This window comes from Scomber scombrus, chromosome 5 (genome assembly GCF_963691925.1).
Source record: "Scomber scombrus chromosome 5, fScoSco1.1, whole genome shotgun sequence".
Taxonomy (NCBI): domain Eukaryota; kingdom Metazoa; phylum Chordata; class Actinopteri; order Scombriformes; family Scombridae; genus Scomber; species Scomber scombrus.
In genome coordinates, this window is record NC_084974.1 from 24297612 (window position 1) to 24312523 (window position 14912).

The 14912-nt window shown below is 39.1% G+C and overlaps 1 protein-coding gene across 1 annotated transcript; it reads right to left on the reverse strand.

Annotated features, from left to right (window-relative positions):
- Positions 1 to 116: 116 nt before the first annotated feature.
- On the reverse strand, positions 117 to 5514 carry ckmb (creatine kinase, muscle b). Its single transcript, XM_062419766.1, has 9 exons — positions 5444 to 5514; positions 3838 to 3950; positions 3543 to 3639; positions 3179 to 3333; positions 2747 to 2879; positions 2446 to 2617; positions 1632 to 1755; positions 1296 to 1485; positions 117 to 657 (listed from the first exon to the last, which is right to left on the reverse strand). Exons 2-9 carry the CDS (start codon positions 3928 to 3930, stop codon positions 479 to 481), a joined length of 1143 nt encoding a protein of 380 aa, XP_062275750.1. The 5' UTR covers positions 3931 to 3950; positions 5444 to 5514; the 3' UTR covers positions 117 to 478.
- Positions 5515 to 14912: the final 9398 nt, after the last annotated feature.

Below are 14912 nucleotides of genomic sequence, written 5' to 3' on the forward strand. Positions count from 1 at the left end.
GCGTCTGTGAAAAAATGCAAAAAAACTGTCTTATGAATAGTTGCTCATAGATCCTTCTAAATCTGGTGTATTTGAAACAAACGGGCATCTGTGAAGAAAACATGAGAGAGAGAACATTTGATTTTTACATGGGGCTTCATTTAATTGTCTGGATATAATTTACAATTAAACACTTTCGGTGCATACACATAGCCATGACCAGACTATGCATTGATTGATCCCAGGATGTTAAAGAGAAGATGGGGGAGGGGGGGGTAAAGAGATGATTAAAGTGACAGGAAATAAGAAGGAAGAACAAGCAGGAAAAGGAAAGAAAGAAAGGTGGAGTGTCGTCTTGACGGAAAGAAGTAAGCAGGAAGTAGCCAAATGGCCGGAACCAGTAAAATAACTTTACACCGAGGCTACCTGTTCATTTTTTTCATAATATAAAAAAAAACAAACACAGACAGTCAATTCAGTCATTGGGTGTCTGTCCTCTTTACTTCTGGGCGGGGATCATGCCATCGATGGACTCTCCCTTTTCAAGCTTCTTCTCCATCTCAACCATCAGCTTGACACCATCAACCACCAGCTGGACCTGATACACCTCGGAGGAGCCCAGACGGTCAGCGTTGGAGATGTCGAACACGCCACCCACGGAGGCTGTGTCCACACCACCTGGAAGGGGGAAAAAGAAGGGAGATAAGAATGAGTCCACTGTCTGAGTAGTACTAATAGTGGGTGATCTCCACCCTCCATCCCATTTGTTTAAAGGTCAATGATGCGTCAATTGGTGTAACCAGTATTTTTTCATAAAAATCTGATTACATGCAGGAATATAAATGTGAACTAAAATGTGGAATAAATGTAATCCACTTTTAGAAATGCAACATGTTTTCTAACACATTTTTACATCATTTGTTAAAAAATATTTAGAAAAAATGTCCTGCTAAATATTGACAAAATGCTTTAAAATTTAAATGTAAAAATACTCCAAAAATGCTTCTTTTCATTTGATGTTTTAAAATGAAGTAATTATTTGTATACACTTAAATACACTGTAGGTGGATAAAATATTTAATATTTATCATTCTTTTGTGTTTACACCATTTTCCATTTTCAGGAGCATTCAGTCTTACTTTTGGTTTAAAAAAATGGTGCAAATGTCATTTCAAATGACATAAAACCAACAAAAATATAAAATGTACATTTAAACAAACAAAATGCTGCTTTGAAAACTATTTTTAAAGATATTTTTGAATATATGCTCATCTTGCCAACCCTTATTTGTTACTGACTCTTAATTAAACCAGTACCTGTGCCACGCTTCTGCAGACGCAGCCTGGTCAGGATCTCCTCGAACTTGGCGTGTGTGCTCAGCTTGGGCAGCTTGACGTGCACGCCACCACGCAGACCAGTTCCCAGGTTGGAGGGGCAGGTCAGGATGTAGCCCAGATGCTCGTTCCACATGAAGCCGTGGTTGTGCTTCTTGAAGATGGCCTCAATCTGAGTGAAGAGGAAAGTGAAATCAATGATGCATGATAGTCACACTAATTGATTAAGAAATTAAACATCATGCTGCTGGAAGGTCTACATGAATATTTACATGTGTTAAAGTGCAAGTATGCATGCATGTTTTTTTTATATGTTACCTTTTGCAGACCAACGCAGAAGCGCCTGAAAACCTCCTTCATGTTGCCTCCCTTCTCCATGGAGATGACACGCAAGTGATCCTCCTCGTTCACCCAGACCAGGAAGCTCTTGTTCTCGTTGTGCCTGGAGGAAAAAAAAAAATCCATCTCAGTTTCACTCGATTTGCATACCTGACAAAATGTCCTAAACGATGAGCCGGTAATTGGAACACCACATTGAGCGCTGCATGAACACACTTTACCATTTGGTGGAGACGTTTCTACAAAGTTCTGTAAGGGAAACACGAGTCTATACACCTCTAGTATATCACTAACCCCTATCATATGAGTTATCTGACCCACGATAAAGGGGCATTGCCCCCTAGATATTCATGATACATTTAAGCAGATGTTTAAAAACGGGAATAATGAGGATTTTCCTGTGAGGCCGTGGAGGGAAAGAGACAGATGGTGAAAGTTTTAAAGGTTGGGAGCTTGGGAACGGCAGATGGGGGATTTTAAACTCAGAGGGGTTGTTGTTGTTGACTGAATCTGTATTTTTGCATTTACATAGTCACACAAACTCAGGTTTTACACTCTGTTATTGGTTATTAAAGTTTTTCATGTCAAGGACCCCTAAACGGACACCCATCTGATTAGATTTTTGCTTTTAGATGTTTTATTCCTTTTATTATAATTGGGTTTTTATTTTGTCAATTGTTTTTATGCTTTCAATTCTTATTGTTAAAATTGTTGTTGTTTTTTAATGTAAAGCACATAGAGTTGCCCCTTTTACTTCCTAAACTACTTCTTAAAATCTGTCCGTGTCTCTCACCAGATGCCTCTGCCGTCGGGCCAGTCACGGGCCATGCCAGCACAGGTCAGCAGGGGGGACACGGGCTTGTCAAACAAGAAGTGGTCAGCGATCAGCTGCTCCTGCTCGGCATCGCTCATGCCGGTCAGGGGGTAGTACTTTCCCTTGAACTCACCCTCCAGGCTGGCCAGGGCTGATAGTAAAATTGGACAGAAGGAAGGGAAAGTTATATTCAGTCTCTGAGAATGATATGCTGCTTTCAACAAAGAGAAAGAGAGTTAGAGTAAGATTGATAAATTATAGTCATTAGTTTGATATTCACCCTCAATGGACAGCTTCTCAATGCCTCTGCGCTCTCCACGGCTGTTGTGGGGGGGCAGGGTGAATCCCTTGATGCTGCGGCCAGTACGCACACGGCTGGACAGCACATAGTTGGGGTCCAGGTCATCACCACCCTGAGAGAGGACAGCAGGACAGAAAACCACATTATTATTGTATTGTAGCCATTGTTTATAACTTTTTTCCTTTGTCTCTTCTCAACTTAAAGTGATGATTGATTGACTATATTTGCATTTGAAAAATACTACAATTTCGGGGTAATTGGACATTTGGTCAACTTGGTCAGCCATGACGTGAACACACCATAAAGTTAACCAGTAATTTAATCAGATTAAATTAATGAAGAGTTACTTCTTTGGTATGTAAGCTATCAATGATCCAACCTCCCTTCTTTTTTTGTCTATTTGCTAATCACCTTCAGGTTCTCGAAGTTCAGGTCGGTCTTGTGCTTGTCGGTGGGTTTGTATCCACCATGACGGTCAGAGATGACTGGGTCCAGCAGATCCTTGAACACCTCATAGCACTCCTCATCACCAGCGACGCAGCCCACGGTCATGATGAAGGGGTGGCCTTTGGGAAGACAAGGGGACAATGAGAAAGTTTGGTAATGCTACTAGCTAAATTAAACTATATAAGATTGTTACGTCTCTTCGTGGAGAGAATGATACAATGATATAATAATAATCATAACTGGCCACGTAATTAATATCCTAAATCTCACTACTCTGCGTCATTGCACGTGTGTGTTTGTTATACGCCGATGACTCGCTCCTTCTTACCAGGGTTGTCAACACCGGTCTGGATGACGTCATCCACGGTGAAACCACTGGGGGTGGACTTGCCTCTCAGCTTGCCATAGATCTCCTTGGTCAGCAACTACAGTGTTGACATAAAGTGCAGTGCAGGTTAGTAATAATACAGTCATATAATGTATCTTTAAATTACAGCTGAGGCGCAGATTGTAATTTGTACAGAAAAGTCACGCCTTGCTGATTAACTAAATGTGCAAGATGTGAGATGTGTGATTTGGGTACAATATGGTTAATGGCCATGTATAGACAACAGGATTTATACCTTGGCCATGTGGTTGTTGTGCTTGGACAGATCAGGGAACTCATCGTCCATGCTGAACTTCATCTTGTAATCGTTGTGGCAGTTCTTTGCCATGGTTGCAATTTTTAATCCGCCTGAGAGGAGAGGAGAAAAAAAAGTTATGAGTTTTTCCACAATCTGCAAAACTTGTAGTCATATGGGGAGACTCCATGCAGTTTTCAGTCATGTTTAGGTGCTTATTTATGTGTTAAATCAGAAGAATAGTACAGAAGGGTTTTTATAGTTTTACTAGCTACAAGAGTAAAGAAAATAACGAGATCATGTTGCAGTGGTGTAACAGAGAAACTTGAGACACCACACACTGATCTGGGGAGTACCATTTTTCTTGTCTGAAATCTTTCCAAGTGTTTCAAGTGCTCTGTCTATGAGTCCTCTGGTGAAGAGGAGACACCTTCTCATTCTGTCTGTTTTTTTCTTTCTCTCTCTCCTTTCACTATCTCTTTCTCTTTCCCCCCTGTCTTCTTCTCTACTCATCTGTCTGCAAACAGATCTTTCTGTCAGCTGTGCTGCCCAAATGCTTTTAGCCAGCTTTCTTAGCACCTGTTTCCCTTGTACAGAGAAGATTATTAATAGCATGGCTGTGCCCCCTCTTGCCCTGCAGACCCCCCCTCCACCTCTCTGCAGGAAGCTACGGTCTCCAGGACGTTATGAGGAGTGGATTTTCTCTCCTCTCTCACTCCTTTCAGCCTCAGGCTAACACAGACTTTGACCTACTCTGCAACAGAGGCAGCAAAATAACTACTTTTGTACTAGAAAAAGTAGAAAAAGCCTCTTGAATAAATATTACTTACTCAAACACTCTCTAATTATCTGTTACATACATTTAAGGATTTAATGATCTAATTCTTAAACACAAATGACTTAAATTTAAAAAAGTCTAAATACAGAAATCAACAGAGCTGCAGCTGCAGACAAAACTATGCAGTCATGACTCCATTAAACACTGGTAGCCATCATGTTGTATCTATTCTCAAGCGGTTCTTTTCTCAATCAGACAGAGGTCAGAACTTCGTCAAATGCTTGAGGTGCAGTTGATTGATGACACCCGGTACACTTAAAGGTCAAAGCATGCATGCCACACAGATGGCTCCACATGTTCCATGACTAAATCAAGCACTCCTAAACTATTCAAAGACGCACTTAAAGCATGTCCTGCTGGCGTCAGCAACAGCTGATAGATAGTCACAACTGTTTCGCTACTACATACATAACTATACTTTTTACCAGCAGATTAGTGCAACCAACAATCAAACAACCAAGAGTGTCAGACTTTTAAAAAAATGTGTCAGGCTACAGTGTGCACTGATAAAAGGTAGATTTTGGTGGTTTCCATATCAGGAAGAAAAAAAAGAAAAACTTCAGAGGAATCCAAGACAAAAATGCATGAAAAGAATAAAACATGTCATGGCTCCGGAGATCACCAATGGAGGAATCTGTCTGACAGATATCTGCTTAAAATTGTTCCCCTCTTAGTGTGATTTTGTTTTCAGGTTTGTCCCCACAAACTGTCCTGTGGATTTATCAAAATGGATGACTAAAGCATTGCTCTGTTGATTTTTTTTTTTACCTGATTAGGAGAAAAGAAAGAGGTAACAGATCCTGGGATCAGATCCTGTCCACCAAATGTAAGGGTTGCCCAACTCTGCCAGGTGATGGACTTACAAATTTATACCCAGACCTTTGGCCCTATTGGCTGACTGGGCTCGGGGTTCCCTCATTTGATTGGACATAGGGGGTCTTCTGTGTCTGTGTGAGTTTCTAAAAGGCAAGAATGAAAAACCACACAACACTCGAGACGAGAGACAAGGCAACAGCTGCAGCTGCCTGGTCCAACCTTTCACCTTCTGCCAGCCTATAGCTGTTTGATAAAAGCCTGCAGGAAAGAACAGTGGTAGGCAGGAGTGTAGAAAAGCACATGCATCTTCTTACATTAAATGTGTGTACATTAAATGTGTGCGCAGTCATGATTAACATGTGGTGCAATTAGATTCAGAAAGGTTCAACCAAACCATCAAAATCCAAAGAGTGAATCAAATATGGAGGGAAAAAAATGTTTTAAACATTTAATGAGGCTTTTGATTGAAGTGTCATAAAATATACTAAAATCATCATCTTTGCTTTAGTTTAAGTGTGCTTTTCATTATTTCCAATGAAAAGGGTGAGAGAGTGCAGAAGAGTGATGGATTTCAGCTTCATATGGATAAGGGATCAATGGTCTCTGGTATAATAAGTATATCTTGGGAGTCAATGAAACCACAGTTCTGTCTGCCATCTAATTTTAAGTGTTAACCACTTTGTCTTACATTACGTAATCATAATATTCAGGATTACAGATTGGATTTCAATAAGCTGTGTTCCTTTCACCTATCCATTTGCCAAGTGGAGTCTGCATGTGTGAGTTTAGTATATTTGTTACTGCTGCCTGCGTGAAATGTCATGTAGTGGTGCATAGTGACAGGCTGTTTTAAACTCAAGATATCTGGCAAGTCGGACAAGGCAAAATATAAATGCCAGTGTGTCTTTATGTGTTCCTATCATAACATCTAAGTTATTGTAAGTGTAGGGTACACCTTTCTCAGTATTGTGCATGTGTGTTTGACTTGTGCTGTCCTCAGAAATGTAACCAATCATACTTAAAACCCTTCCTGACATGTTTCAGGTTGATATTGCTTTGTATGTAATGTTAAAAAAACATTAGTCAAGTCTAGGCTTACACACCCAGAGTCAGATATGAGTTTAATTGACTCCAGCTCTGTGCCATCGTCATTACTTCTTACTGGTAACATGATAGACCTCAGTATTCCACACGTATACAGATATTAAATCACACTGTCAAATTGCGGGGTGGAGCTGAGAGTCACTGACGCAGAGAGCCATCTCACATATGCACAACATTTTCTAAAAACACAACAGATATTTGAGACTGCAGTCAGATGCTTCGTATCACACAGATTTCATGACAGTGTTTCATAACAGCTAATGATGTTTTGCAAAATGTTTATTGAAAACAGAAAACAAGGTTCTCATAGGTGTAACTATCACAGCGATGCAGTGGTCTTCTCATTTCACTTCATTGTACAGGTGAGGTGTTACTTCCTGCTTCAACATTAGCCTGTTAGGCCTTAGATCAGCTGCATGGTCGTCAGCTGGGGGCCACTGTGTTTTGTCCCCTGTTCCAGTACATCTCCCCTGCTGGGGGGCAGTAGTGTGTTTAGGGGGGACATCTCCCTGCAGCTGCCTTTACAGGGGTGTTGACCCTCAAACATTGTCCTTCCTCCAAAGCCACAGCCAGTAGCTGGCGTGTCCTGCTCCTAGTTCCTTCACGGCTTTCCATAGGTTTGCCAGCACCTTGGGGCAGTTGAACTTCTGCTTATCTGACAAAGCCCCCGCATCCAGTCCCTACAGGGTCGACCCTGGCCTTCCAGCCCGTGTCTCAAGATGCCACTGCCAGCTCTGTATATTTGAGGCGTTTTCTTTCATGGGCTGTTGTCATGCCGTCTTCCTAGTGAATGGTAAGCTCTATCATGAGGACCCTTTTCTCTACTGCAGACCACTTAAAGAGGTCTGGCCGTAACGTGGTTGTTAAGATCTCTCTCAGGAAGACCATTTTCCTTCTGAGGTCCACCAACATCTGCCACTCTTTGCCAGGTCTGAGTATGGTGTCTCTCTTTTGTGCCGGTGCTTCCTGTGTGCTGCCTGGATTGATGAACACAGTGAGGGCTGGCTTAAATTAGGTTAACCTGCAGAGTAAATCCCAGTGGAGAAACCAAATGAATTTGGTCATTTTTCTATATGTCTGTCTACAGATAGGAGCGAATGGCTTTGACAAACAACACTTAACTTGTAAACAGGGGAACCACCACATGCACTGTAGCTTCCTCAAAACAAACAAGGCCATTAGAATAATAATGGCAGCCATTTACAATCAATCCATGTGTCCCCAGGTGATCATTTCAATGCTCAGTGCTGTTTTGGAGTACAACAAGGCTCTGTTGTGGGTCCTCTCTGCACACACGATATCTCACAATAATTTGCAAATCAGGGATTTACATGCTATGCAGATGACGATCAACTCTACATGCCAAAGACCACTCCAAGTTTCTAACCTTAGACATGCATAATCATAAAGTCAATATATGGATATTACAGAAATATGATATTGCTCAACTAAATTCTTGTCAGTATATTCAATTTACCAAATATGAATGTACAGGAATATATCTAATAGTCTTAGGTGCATGTACTTTCATGCACTCAACACATACTTGCATGTAGCACACACACTGCAGGTTTGTTTGTACATTTCTGTTTGCATGTGTCTATTCAGCTAGTTTTTGTAACTGCAGATTTGCAGAAGTTGATGATGTTGTGTTTGTGAGTGTACGGACCTCAGAGTTAGTCTGAGTCTCAGCTACTCTCCTCTAAATCAAAACTCAGGCTCCAGTTTCACAGCTGTGACCTGACCATCCACAGTCATGACTTTCCAAATTAGTCTCTCTCCATGTCACTGCATGTTGCTCATCTACTGTGAACACAGTCACAAATGAATGGACACACACACACCTACTTATTACCATAATAACCAGTCACAGTTCCAATGCAGTGCCTGAAATGATATATGCAAACACACACACATAGTGAACATAGTATAAAAACCTGTTTATGATCACTATAAATGAAACCTCTCTAATATGACAAATAAAATTGCACAGAATTTAGCTTTTTTTCCCTCATAATATGTGTATTTTTCATGTTTGACATGAGAGCAGATGCTTTGTATTAGCATAATTGACTTGTAGCAGTCTAAAAGGGTGTATTATACTCTTTTTCACTAATAGAAATGGGATTTTATCCTCCGCTTTATCCTGTAACACCATCTCCTGTCAATAAATCTCATGCCAACTGATGTGCGATATGTGCTGTGTGTGTCTTCTGCCCATTCAGACCAGTTAGTTCTTCAGGTTGTTTGCCACCCTGATACATATCCAGTATCCCAGTTTAGACTGTCACTGTATCCCCCAGGCACTCCCCCTACACACACACCCATAGCAACCCCACCACCCCACCCCACCCCCAACAGCAGAGTGAAACAGCCCCGGGGCAACAGGCATCAAGGACAGTTATGTAACTGGGAACACTGTGTGAATCATTTATTATGATTCTAAGCTGAATCTAATGAACACGGTGTGCCAAAAATCCAGAAAGTTGATTATTTTTCTGGGATTAGCGCATACATTGTGACATGTTATTGACTGAAATACATTTATTAAATGTTGCTTTCTGACATCTGCGTGAGGATATGACATTAGAAGAATATGGAAAGTAGCTCTGATCCATATGAGATAACTGGATGAGGAAGGAAATGGTTTGCATATCTTGAACAGTGTTACAGGAGCATATTCGATTGTAGAGTTAGTGTAGTTTGAATGTGCATGAATCCATGCATACAGGTGGACACAGAGTTGGTTACAATCAATTGCAAGAGCTTTGCATTGAATATAACATCTGTAAAGCTGAAATTGTTAACTTTTGTTGAAAGGTGTAAATTCATTGGTTTAGTATTTTTTGTAGATTATAGTGTAAGGTTCATGCACGTTCTACCATCAAATATGTATCTACATTAGATAAAGTTAATATACATGTACCATGTGTTTCTGTTAATTTATAGCCTGCAGATGCTCTGTGTTTATGAGGAAGCATAGGAAATATCTTATATTTAGACCTGCTATTTTAGCATCACATTTTCCAATTAGTTTTTTGTTGTATGATATGTTGTTTGAATGCTGGTTTGTATGATCTATGCGCCCTGAACTTTGTAAGTAGTAAGGCAGTGGTGTGCAGACTGATACCAGATTCTGATACGCAGGAAAGGCCTCGGGGAGCAGTTGAGGATTACATGTATTCACACATTCACACATGGGTGTCGGCAGGAACAACTGGTGGTCTCGGTCAATGGCAGCATCCACAGACAGATATTCTGGATATTTCTATGTACATAGCGCTGTAATTTTTCCATTTGATGCCTGCACAGAGAGACAGAGTGGGCAATGGAAGAAAACTGTTTTCAGTTTTTTTGCAGTGATGTGAAATCTGAAGATGTAACAAGAGACTGACTTGAATTCAATGTGTCTTCTTTGTCAGAGACTTTACATGTATACATGACTTTACATATATGTTTTCAACATAAGCTGACACAGAATCACCTTCTTGTTCTTGTTAAGACATAACTTCCCAAATGCAATGGTGAAGCTCTCAGGAAGCAGCAGCAGCCAGTATTCAGGATGCTCAATGCCTTCCTTGCATTCCTCAGATGACCTGGACTAACAGTTTCAGAAGTACAGTCCTGAGCCAGAGCAGGAAAAAAAATTATGTTAGCAGTTGAGGAGCCCACAAATAGACCCAGGCATTTGTAAGACGACTCTGTCGACATGTGTGCATGTTAAGTTTGTCACACGGGGAAAAGTGCTAGAAGGATCAGAATGGGTTTGAATGAGGAGGAGTGACTGAGTTTTGGATAATGAGTTAAGATGAGAAGAGTGAGTGAGTGTGTTTGGTGTACACAGGAACTCTGTAAATGAGGTGATGTAAAATGGGCTACAATTTTTTAAATCTTTTTTTGTTTCATTGCAACACTCTCTGTCCTGTAGGAAAACACATGATAGTAAATGTTTTGATCTTGTTTAGTTTAGAATATTTAGTGTTTAGATATGTTAAGTATAAAAGTTTCCTCCTTGTTATGTCAATTAAAAAGAATAATTTGCTCAATTTTCTACTAAATGAAATTGCTAATGCAAATTAGTTATATAGCAACACAACTTTCAAGAGCAGGTTGCCATGCATCAACAAATGTGAAAATATAATTTCGACACATGTTTTCTACTGAGACTTCATTCCTTGTACTTAATTTTTAACTGTATTAAACCAAAGAGTAAACATAAATAAGGATGCAGTGAAAGTCTTCTCAGTCTTGGTCCTGTCACATCATTACTTTATGGTGGAGAAATGTAATCTTCATATTATTTATGTGCACATGTAATCTGCATTTCTATTGAGAAGGATCAGTGATATAAAACAGATATAACTTTGCAGAACACTGCCAATGAAAACAGTAACTGTATTATCGACTGGATTGTCACCTCATTTGTGATAGTAGATCCATAATCTCTACAACCGCATTCCTCTTCACACTCATCTCCATGAAATTGAGTTAGATCTCATAATATAACCTGTTAAGTGACTTACTGGTTGGAAATGTCACCCATTGGTGCAGCAGTGTGTTTTGATTCATATGCAGAAGCTTTATCAGCTATATATATATATATATATATATATATATATATATATATATATATATATATATATATATATATATAGCTGATATATATATATATATATATATATATATATATATATATATATATATATATATATATATATATATATATATATATATATATATATACTGAGTCTATATATATATGAGGGTCATACTGTGTTACATGTTGAATGTAAAAACTGTGCCATGTATAATTTACAAAAAGTGATCATATCTTGGTACCTTGGAGCAAAAACAACACTAAATCCCTACAGGAAGAATAGTCTATTTGAGCTTCAAACTTTAAAGCAGACATATTTTTCACATTTCCAGCTATATGTTTTTATTCTGGGGCTCTACTATGATATTTTTTGCATGCTTTACCATTTTAAAAACACTTCATTTATCTTATACTGGTCCATTGTGCAGCCCCTCAGTTCATCCTCAGTCTGAAACAAGCCATTTTAGCTCCTGTGTCTTTAAGGCTCCTCCTGATGAGCCCACTCTGTTCTGATTGGTCAGCTTTAAGAAGCTTCAAGAGGCTACAGAAACTAAAATTGTAGTAGGATTTCACTTATTGTTCCTGTTCTTTATGAAAAACATCAGCTTCTCAGATACATCAGTACATTTTCTAGCTGGAACATGTATAACCTGTGGAACAACCTTAGTGACAAATACTCATTTTTGCATACATTAACCTCAAGTTTTCAAATGTTGACCATGTTTAATGGTGAAATAATGGTGCACAGTTGCATAGAAATCACACTTTTAATTATTTTCTTTGTAAATTGTATTGTGTAACTAAATTAGGTCACTTGTTGTATCATAGTTTTGAATATCTAAGATGTTTTTTGAAGGTGACACCGGTGGGCCTATATTGAAATATGAGCTACCTGAGCAACTCATGAGAGGGGGGGTGCACGGGGGGTGGGGGGCACGGGGGCACAACTGGGGATTTCTATCTTTAGTGTCGGCTCACCAGGTCCTCCCATCTCCAATACCAGTTCTCCCGATTGAATTGCATCGACTCAGCTGTCAGTCTGTTTCTCCCTCCTTCCATCCCTTCATCCATTCATCTGGTCATACGCCTTCACTTCACCAGACTGACAACATTTCTTAACCAAAACTCTGCAGAACAGCTGAGAAAAAGACAGAATAATGGAGATAGAACTAGCTGTGTGGGTCATGGGATTAAATTGCTCTAATCTGTGATCATATAATTTAATGTTTAGCTCTTCACATATGTATGATTTCATGCCTCCTCCCTTCCCGTCTGTCACATGTAAAACAACCCTCGAAAACTCTAGTAGAAGTCATTTATTATTGAAGAAAGAGTCCCGGAACAATATTCATGTGTGCATTTTAATTAATTTCTTTTACACACAGTCAACCATGTCAGTTAAGCATATGCTTAATTTTTTGCCATGTGATACTGGACTTGTCATGTGATACTGATCATATTGTGTGTTTGTGTGCGTGCATGTGTTGTGCGTCTGTGTGTGTCATTGTTCACTTTCATTCTTGCAGTCATTCATTTCTAATTTTAAATCAATGGGACGTTGGTGAAGACAGCTGTAACATTTTGCCTCTGCTGAGCTCTTTTCTGGTGTGTATGTATGCATGTATGCATGCATGCGTGTGCGTGCATGTGCGTGCATGTGCGTGATTGTTGCGTAATTTTTGGATCATGTGGCTGAATGCTAGTATCTATACAGTTATACACACCTGTGCAGCTTACCCATGCAGTACATCTATATATACACATACGTAAATGCACACACACACACACATACATACACACACACAAATACACACATATCTGACTGCAGGCCTCGACCATCATTCTTTCTTGCTGACGGCTATCTGATGAGCGTCAACAGGAGTGTTGTGTTGCGAGCGTGAAGTCCCACCACTTCTCTTACCTCAGCACTGATCTCATTTTTCATGCTTAGCAGCTACTAACACATCACACACACACACACACACACACACACACACACACACACACACACACACACACACACACACACACACACACACACACACACACACACACACACACACACACACACACAAACACAAACACAAACACACAAACACACGCTCCTTTTGTCAAGTATCAGATATTTAAAAAGAAGTGTGCAGATAAATATTTAAACATGCACAGTAAAGACACTTTTAATTTGAGTGTTGATTTAGATTGTAATAATAGTAGAGTAGACAGCTGTAGACAGCTGTGCAGGTGTGTACTGCACAATAAGGTGTTACTGAGTTATGGTAAAAATCAATGAGCGGGTAAAAAAAAAAGCATTGTCATAATTTCACAGACAAACATTTTGCAGAACAAAAGAAGAGAAGAAAAGGAATGAAAACATGCATTTACATTAAATTGAGTCAATAGTTGGTGGGTCAGTAATACTTAATACTTAAGAATACAAACTTAATAGTTATTTTAAAGGTCAGTTGGGTTTCTAAAGAGATTTAAAGGGCTGAAGTGATTTGTTGAGGCTTAGCTTTACTCAGGAGGTTTCACATTACACCAGCTTTTGTCCCCCTTTGGTCTTCAGTCTAGACTGTTTAAGTAAGGACACTCATTCCAGTTAGTGTGGTCGTCATAATGACAGAAGGCAAAACACACAATATGAATGCAAATGAATGTGGTGTTGATGAACATGTGTTTCCAGCTGAAATGTGGTATTTTAACTCTTACTGGTGAAACTGGATGTATGTAAATCTGGAAGAAAGTAAGCAGATTTAAAGTAAGCACAATGACTGAGTTGGTTGTTCACATATAAAACATATAATAAGCCAATTAGAAATCCTGGAAGAAGAGGAAAAAAAACACTTCAAAATCAAATAAACTGAAGATGTGTTGCAGTTATTTTTTGTGAACAGTTCACTTAGGATTTGTGTGTGTGTGTATGTGTGTGTGTGTGTGTGTGTGTGTGTGTGTGTGTGTGTGTGTGTGTGTGTGTGTGTGTGTGTGTGTGTGTGTGTGTGTGTGTGTGTGTGTGTGTGTGTGTGTGTGTGTGTGTGTGTCTTTGTTTTTTCTTTTCTTTATCCACATGCTTCTGTATATGTCTTACTGGAAAAAATGATTCTGACAGATATGTGTTTCCATCTGAAATATGGTATTTTAACTCTTACTGGTGTATGTTAATTCTAGAAGAAAGCAAGCAGATTTGTTTAATGTTTGTTTGCTGTCTTTTTTCTTTACTGGAAACTGCAATACTTTTTTATTTCCTGTGAACGATTCACATTGGATTTTTATTTTTGTGTGTCTTTCTTTTTTCTTTTCTTTATCCACATGCTTTCATATATGTATCACTGGAAAATGCATGTCTTTTTTAAATGCATTTATGCATGTTATTTTATAATCCGACAATCATAGTAGTAGTAGATGAGCTAGATGTTTGGCATGACACAGAAATAAAACTAAAACTAAAAGCTAAACTAAAACCATAATGATAAAAATGTACATCTGTAAACTCTGCACAGTATTTGTCTGCTGTGGACAGAAACTATAACTGCTTTATATAAAGGAATCTACATATTTTCACTGCAACAGATGAAAAAATAAACCAGTTCCTATTTTCTGCAACAAGGTCAGAGGTCAAAGAAACTTTGAACCACAGAGGTTTATAGGGAATATTTAGTGGCCATGAATACAGAGCTCAATGAAACAAGAGAAAATGGAGGAGTTCAACCTTCAATGGAGACA